This window comes from Perognathus longimembris, chromosome 6, assembly GCF_023159225.1.
Source record: "Perognathus longimembris pacificus isolate PPM17 chromosome 6, ASM2315922v1, whole genome shotgun sequence".
NCBI classification, from domain to species: Eukaryota; Metazoa; Chordata; class Mammalia; order Rodentia; family Heteromyidae; genus Perognathus; species Perognathus longimembris.
In genome coordinates, this window is record NC_063166.1 from 9472638 (window position 1) to 9480616 (window position 7979).

At 53.5% G+C, this 7979-nt stretch overlaps 1 protein-coding gene across 1 annotated transcript; it reads left to right on the plus strand.

Moving 5' to 3' along the window:
* The first annotated feature begins 3032 nt into the window (after positions 1–3032).
* Positions 3033–7052, plus strand: Saysd1 (SAYSVFN motif domain containing 1). The gene is made up of 2 exons (XM_048347827.1): positions 3033–3275; positions 6397–7052. The coding sequence occupies exons 1-2, from the start codon at positions 3069–3071 to the stop codon at positions 6739–6741; spliced, it is 552 nt and encodes a 183-aa protein (XP_048203784.1). The 5' UTR covers positions 3033–3068; the 3' UTR covers positions 6742–7052.
* The last annotated feature ends 927 nt before the right edge of the window (positions 7053–7979 follow it).

Consider the following 7979-nt stretch of genomic DNA (forward strand, 5'->3'; position numbering starts at 1 on the left):
TTGGACTCAGGGCCTGTGCACTATCCCTGGCTTCTTTGTGCTCAAGGCTAGCACTCTGCCACTTGAGCCACAGCGCCACTTCTGGCCATTTTCTACATAAGTGGTGCTGGGGACTCGAACCCAGGGCTTCATGTATACGAGGTAAACACTCGTGCCACTAGGCCATATCCCCAGCCCTTTAGGTGAGTTTTCAGAAAGGCCTACGGGTTTCCTGCCAGACCTCAGCGACCCTGCAGCTCCACTCATTTGCTGTAGTGTTTTGAGCCCTGGCACACTCCACATTTGGGCCCAGATAATTCTCTGAGGTTGGGCCCTGCCTGTGCATTGTAGCATATTGGTGTTACCACTGTCGCGTATGTTTGTCAGTGTCCTAGCTTCTACAACCGGATTCCTGTTATTAAGTTCACCATCCCTTAGCCCCCTGAGGAAGCAAAGCTCATTAAATTCACATCAAGTACATTCTTTGGGGGGTAGGGGGGACTCTTCTCGTCAACTGGTTTCACAATCCTATCTAAAGAGGAAATTAAATTGGTCTGCCAGGAGTTGTTCCTCATGAACATTGCTCTTATCTCCCCCCCCCACCCCCATTCTTTCAACCTCTTCCAAAAAGGATTGAAGCAGGCTTACAAAGTATCAAGACAAAATGAATTTGGAATAAGCAAACACAGGGAAAATAAGCTTACCAAAGCAATGAAGGATAAGAATGACAGTCACATTTGCTTAGGTATTATTTGTCCTTGCAGATCTCCCGTTTTCCCTTCTCTACCTGCTCTAGGGTGTGTTAAGGGCTCCTTTCTTTTACGTCAGCCTAGGCTCTGGCATGACACCCTGTGAACCATCCCTCGCTAGCTCCCTTCATCCTGCCTCACCTTCACAACCAACTCCTTCACCAAACCCTTCTTATTGAACCCTCTGAAGCTGCTACACTTTTAGTCAGGGTCCCTGTTTCAACATCTACAAAGCCCATGCCTTCATTCTCTCTGTCTGCCAGGTGTGGGTCATCAACGCAGCTGTAAGACCCATCAGGCGAAGTCCATGAGCAGGAAGACCTCCAGCCTCTCATGGAAAAGCACCTCTGCTCCCAACACCAACACAGGTCAGGCATTTTCTGTGGTTTCTCGCTGAAGGACAATGTGGTGGAGAAACACCATCCTTTCAAGGCTTGAACCCCTCTCCTTAAAATTTCCTCTTATGCAGGTGGTCTTACAACTTAAGCTCCACAGTCCTGGCTTCCTCTTCTCACTAGCTATCCACTTATGTTTGGATAGCCAACAGGTGCTTCAAACGCTTGCCATGTTCCAAACAGAACTTCTAGTGTTCACTCCATGATCCTCTCCTCCTAGAGGTCCCTCCACACCCCAAAAGGCAGAGGGCCCCAGCACCATTCACCTGTTTGTCCCGGCTACCAGTGAATATGCATGAGTCTCTTAAGTGATACTTATTGGAGCCATCATTTTGGATTGAGCTTCTGTACGTAGCCGGACTGGCCAGACTGAAAAGGAGTCACTCATGCTAAAAGTTGTGTACCACAATCCCACATGTAAGTTATTCATCCAACCTTGCAGGAATTCAGGAGGGAATCACCAACAACCCCCCCCCCCCCCAAACACACCTCGCAAAGAGGCAAACTTAAAGCTGGTTTAATAAAAAGCATTTCTTCTGTTTTCACCTTTATAAGGAAAATCACTTTGAAATGACAGTTCATCTTCTAGTCTCATTCCTGTCTTCCGAGTCCTTCTATAAAGTCAACCACTTCTTCAGTCCATTGGAACACCTGTTCTTACTGAGGTGCAACTTAAAATGCACAAATCCTAAGCGAGGTATTTCCAGATCTGGACTCCTCTTTTTCTCATACTCCACATCCAACCCATCCACATAACACTGTGGCTCAAATCTCCAAAACTTCATAATCCCACCAGTTTTGTTTTTAAAACCACACCAGCCCAAACTCCCAGTCTCTCTTATTCTACCTATTTGCTCCTGAATGGTTTTCCTTCTACACCTGCACTTGCCCCAGGCCCTGCTTCTAGCAGCCAGTGTGATTCATATACCAGTTAATCTCTTGCTCAAACCCTCCGAGTGCAAGCCTGGCGCCAGTGGCTCCCGCCTATAATCCTAGCTACTTAGGTGACTGAGATCTCAGGATCTCAATTCAAAGCCAGCCTGTACAGGAAAGTCCATGAGACACTTTCTCTAAGCACTGGTATTAGGGCCCAAGCACTAGCCTTGAGCTTTTTCAGCTCCACTTCGGATCCTTTTTTATAAAGTCCATGATACTCACATGCAGGCTGTGCAAACTTCCTTGCTCTTGCTATGGTGGAAGGCTATACTGACATATTCTGCTAAGCCAGAAAGTTTATAAACATTGGAGTGTAACTTACAGTGCACAAGTTTTCCTTGTAATCGCACTGTGTGCATCTGTTACCACATTGACAAGAAAGTAGCATTTCAGGGGCTCCGGGGGCACTGGTCTTCGTTCTCCCCACTAGTGATGGCATAATTTAGATCTGACAGTGTTATCATTCACCCATTCATTGTGCTGCCAGCAACTAGGGGTTTGATCTCTGGGCTAGCGCTCCACCACTTGAGCCCCAGCTCCACTTCTCTTTTTGGTGGTTGGCTGGGGGTGAGTTTCTGGGACTTTCCTGCGGGGTTGGTTTTGAACCGCGGTCCTCAAGCCTCAGCCTCTGGAGTAGCCGGGGTGACAGGCGTGAGTCCCGATGCCCAGCTGGATGCATCCTAGCGATCTCGGGTCTCCTGGCTGGTCCCGGCCCCACCCTCCCGCGCGGTGCTCCGGGATGCTGGGCCCGACTTCCCCGAGGACCGCGCCCGCGCCGGCCCCGGCCCCGCTAGCCGACGAGGCGGGGGCGTCGGGCGGCCCCGGAGCGTCACAAACCCGCGGGAGCCCAGGCGCCCGCCGAACGCCAGTGCGCAGGCGCAACCGACAGCGGGCCGCGCAGGCGCAGGACGTCCCGGCCGCCTCGCGGGAGCGCGGACGAGGGCTCGGCGCGCGCGCGGGCGGGTGGGCGCGCTCCGGGAGCGCGGGGAGCGGGGCCGAGGCGCGCGCCATGGAACAGCGACTAGCCGAGTTTCGGGCGGCCCGCAAACGGGCCGAGCTGGAGGCCCAGCCCAAGCCTGCAACCCAGAGCGCACCAGCCTCCGGAGAGAAGGCGGAAGCAGCCGCGTCCCCAAAGGCAGCGCCTGGCTGGCTAAAGCGGTTCCTCGGGTGGAACCCGAGGCCTGCGGATACCCAAGCCTCGCCCGGCCCCGCTCAGGTGAGGAGAGAGGACCTCAGCCTCGGCGGCGCCACCCCCCGGGACTCCGCCAGGGACTTTCTGGAAACTCTGCCTGAGGCCCCTGGCCCGCCCCAGGCCCGCGCAGACTCCGCCCCAGGCCCCGCCCACCACGAGCGAGAGCCGCCCTCTCCGCTGGGGTGGGCGGGGCCTGGGCCGCCCGGCTGCCCGGAGGCGGGGCCTGGGGTCCCCTGGGACTTGTGGACGGCGCGGCGCCCTCTCTTCACTGCGGGGCTTGCGGCTCCAGTAGGGCCTGGGAGCCTGGGAGCCTCAGTGGTACCGCAGGCCGCCTGTGCTGCACAAGTGGGACTGGAGCACACAGGTGGTCGTGGGTGTTCCTGCCGTGGCTACCATGCTTGGTCACGACCTCTGCAAGACGGAGGTTTTTTGGCTTATTGTTTTTCATATGCCAGTCTTGGGGCTTGAACTCAGGGCCTGAGCACTGTCCCTGGCTTCTTTTTGCTCAAGGCTAGCACTCCACCACTTGAGCCACAGCGCCACTTCTGGCTTTTTCTGTGTATGTGGTGCGGAAGAATTGAACCCAGGGCTTCATGCATGCTAGGCAAGCACTCTACCACTAAGCCACATTCCCATTCCCAGGAACTTTCCCTTTAATCAGGAAGAACATACTGTAATTCGATTTTTTTTTGTTTGGTTTTTTTTGGCCAGTCCTGGGGCGTGGACTCAGGGCCTGAGCACTGTCCCTGGCTTCTTTTTTGCTCAAGGCTAGCACTCTGCCACTTGAGCCACAGCGCCACTTCTGGCCATTTTCTGTATATGTGGTGCTGGGGAATCGAACCCAGGGCCTCATGTGTATGAGGCAGGCACTCTTGCCACTAGGCCATATCCCCAGCCCTGTAATTCGATTTTGATTCAGGATTTTTCTCTACTACAGGCAGATGGTTCCCCCTCACCTGCCAAAAGAGGCAAAGAGGGGCAGCAGAGTTCAACAGCCCATTTCCTTGCATACATTCAGTCACGATTTTCCCTGGGTAACCATTGTGGATTCGAATTTACCCAGCACAATTGCTCAGGATTTTAGAATCCATTTCCTCTACTCTTTTTTTTTTTTTTTTTTTTTGCCCTGGCCTTTAACAAACAATGTCTAAGCCACACAATGAGCTTTTGACTGTATGTCTCTTTTCCAAAGGAATATGAGATCACAGAGTTTGACATAGCAAAGCTGGACTGGGAGAAAGCTTTCATTATTAAAAGCCACAAGTCAATGGCATGACAAAAAGATAAGAGGAGGTGCTGGGTTCCTGGTGGTTCTTATTAATTGCTCTGCCTGCCTACTTGGCTTTAGGCTGATTTCACGGATGCTTATAGTCCCTGGTTTACCCTGGGTGTAAACAATTCTCATTAAATTTCCAACCTCTCTCTTATCTAGTGATTTTGATGGCACACTGGTGGCTGCTAGAGATTTCTTTAGCCTTCCATTTGTAATTGCTGCTTTTCAATAGTCATTTGACAAGGGACATTTCTATACCCTTCATCTCCCTCCTCCCAAATTTTGCTTGGAGGAAAAAAAAAAATCTTCCACAGTTCTGTGATAAGGTTCTACCACACCAAGAAGAAAATGCTTGAGCTTTTTTTTTGTAATCCGGTGGGAGTGTCAGCTTCCCTGTGCTCATGATATGCTTATAGTCTGGCCATTCCAGTCTAATTAGACATTCCAGTCTAATGGGGAAGATAATAATTACAATTCTAGTGCTAAAAAGAGAGCAGGTTCTAACAAAACAGAATTTCTAAAGCACCATAAATCAGCCAACAAATACCTTTTATGGAGACTAATATTTGTGGCCTTCTTCTAAATATTCATCAGAGAATATTGGGGGTAACTGAGAAGCCCAACTCAAGTTTTGCCTTATAGGGTATGGGGGTACTGGGTTTGGCTCTGGAGACACGAAAGGCAAGATAGTCTGTGGACTCTGTGGTACATGTGAACACTCGAGGACCTGTGTGTCCCGGTTTAAAAAGAACCACTTAGAGCGGAACACTTTGGTGCTATAAGGAAGAGCCCGTTGGTTTCTGGGAGGCAGAGGACTCCCACATGGTCTGGGCCTCAGAGGGTCTTTGGGGCATCAAGATCCCATAGAGGCTCATTGGCTTACGTTGCCTAGAAAATGTTTAGCCTGTTGTGTTGTTTTCCAAGCCGCAAGTCAGGACCCCTTTAGCGTGGATGACAAAACCAACTGCGAGGGTCTTATCCTCGGTGACGAACTGTGTACGCTGGGCATGGTGGCACATACTTGTAATCCCAGCCCTCGGGCAGGAAGGTGGGTCCCACCCAACCTGTGCTACAAACAGTGACTTCCAGGCCAGGTTGTAGCCCGTGGCGTGACCGTTCTGAAAACAGAACCGGAAGGAGAGGACCGGTGGAATTGGGGTGACTTGAAACGTGCGCCTGGGCTGCAGGGTAAGAGGCAGTGCTGATTGTGGGTGGTGTCTCCAAGGGTTCAGTGAGCACTGACCGGGAGCTGCACAGCCGGGCTCCCCCATTAGCCCCCAGCCAGCAGCCTGCGCACGGGTGTTGCCCTCCACTGCGTCTCTGGGCCTTGGGCAGAGGTGGTGGCCAATCGAGCCAACCCGCTTGCCAGCAGGCCGGGTTTGGAGAGAGGTCTGGCGGCATGGTGGTGGGGTGGAATGGTGATGGCCGCAACGGTGCTGCTTTCACCTGGGAACGGGATTCGCGCTTCCTGGGGGGGGGTGGGGGGGCATGGATCAGCTAACGGTATGTGGACGGTGACTGGCTGGCTATTGCATTAGCAATTACGGGGGGCGGATTCTGTGTGGGGCGCAAATGAGCTTGGGGGAGCAGCAGACTCATCTGAAGCAATGGCTCTGTGAACGGAGCCCAGGCGGGCGCTGCAGGGTTTTTATGGAGTCGCTTCGCCCCAAGTGCTGATGAGTTTTGCTGGGGTTGGAGCAGGGGCACATACACTGTCTGGCTGTGATGGTTTTTAAAAAGGAGGGCAAGAAAATGGAAACGAAATGCGCCGCAGTCTTCCTAGAGCAGTGAGGACTGCCTGTTTAGATTAGTTCTGATCCTCCTGGCTCCATTGCCCTTTTCTTCTTACTTGTGTTTGCGTGTGTATCCCAGGGAACCGCCCAGCCTGCTAGCAGCCCGCCAGGGCCCCCCAGGAGCCCAGCCGTCCCTCTGCCCTCCAGCGGCCAGCAATCTTTCCTGATCAACGTCACCGTCCTGAAGGTTCTCCTCTGGTTGGTTCTGCTGGGACTGTTTGTGGAACTGGAATTCGGCCTGGTTTATTTCGTCCTGTCCTTGTTCTATTGGATGTACGTGGGGACGAGAGGCCCCGAGGAGAAGCGGGCAGGCGAGAGGAGTGCCTACTCCGTGTTCAACCCGGGCTGCGAGGCCATCCAGGGCACCCTGACTGCAGAGCAGCTGGAACGCGAGCTGCAGCTCAGACCCCCGGAGGGGAGATAGGGCACCCAGGCCGGGCCCTCCGCACCCGTGGCCGGCCCGCCCGAGCCCTGGAACACCACCGACGCGGCCTCAGGCACGCAGGACCAAGTGGACTTCAGACACAGTTCTCTCCTAGTTTCATCTTTCTCTTTGGACCTTCCCTATGGGGGCAGTGGCCATTTATAAACGTTCTATGCTGCACAGCAAGGATGCCGGTGTGTGTGTGATCATTTGAGGGGTCATGGGGGGCCCCAGGGAGGCCCCGGCGTCTCTGTTAAAGCTCCCAGCTGCTGGAGGAGGACGAGGACCATCAGGGCTGCGGGTTCAGCGCTAGGCCTTGATCGCCAGGGTAGATTGGTTTGTTTGCTTTTTCCTGAAAAGTTTCATTTAGTTGCAGGTTCTGGGGCTGTTTTGTTTGTATTTTCCTCTTCCTGCTTACATTTTTGCGTTTCTCCATCCTGAATGCTGTTGGAACGTCTTTAAAAACGTCTCCCTTTCAGAATCAGGTCCCCCGTTCACTGCCCTTTGCTCCCTTCCCTCCTTCTGCTGTTCTTCCCACCGGGCAAAAGAAGATGAGACGAAGTCAGAACGAACGGGACAAAGCGAAGCTGTGTGTGTGTGTGAGGCGCGTCCGTCTAACCCTCAGTTCTGCGAGAGGAGTGTGTCCTCTTCTACTCTTTTTTTTTTTTTTTTTTTTGGCCAGTCCTGGGCCTTGGACTCAGGGCCTGAGCACTGTCCCTGGGTTCTTCCCGCTCAAGGCTAGCACTCTGCCACTTGAGCCACAGCGCCGCTTCTGGCCGTTTTCTGGCGGGAGGGGGAAGGACCTGGGTCCCCCCCATCCTCCCTCCCTCCCTCCCTCGCTCCCTCTGGTCCATCCCCTCCCCAACCACATCTTCAAGTGAGAAATCCTTGAGGGAGAACAGAGTGTGTGGGGTGGGGGGGGGGGGGAGGCTGGAAGAACTCCAGAGTGCTGCTCTGCTTAGGCTGCCTGGTGCTCCCCTGGCCGCGACGGGCCAGCCTCCGCTCGCTCCGACTGCGAGTGCGCAGCTCCCTCTCCTGACGCAGGCTGACGAATGAAAGGACTGATGTGTTAAAGCAGTAGTTTGGTCCCAGCAAGTTGTTTCTACTTTCGGAGTTGAGCTATCCATCCGGGTATTAGTATTGATGGAACATTGTGAAGTCATATGGTGGTTGTCGTCGAGTCTTTCCTGCCCGGCGTACTTACTTAAGCACGCCCTTCGCTTGGTTTACATTCAGGT

What these genes read in the sequence shown, in the direction of transcription:
- Saysd1 (XM_048347827.1), top strand. Translation starts at nt 3,069, where the DNA reads ATGGAACAGCGACTAGCCGAGTTTCGGGCGGCCCGCAAACGGGCCGAG. An exon ending in CCTCGCCCGGCCCCGCTCAG is followed by an intron (nt 3,276 to 6,396) that starts GTGAGGAGAGAG and finishes TGTGTATCCCAG; the next exon opens with GGAACCGCCCAGCCTGCTAG.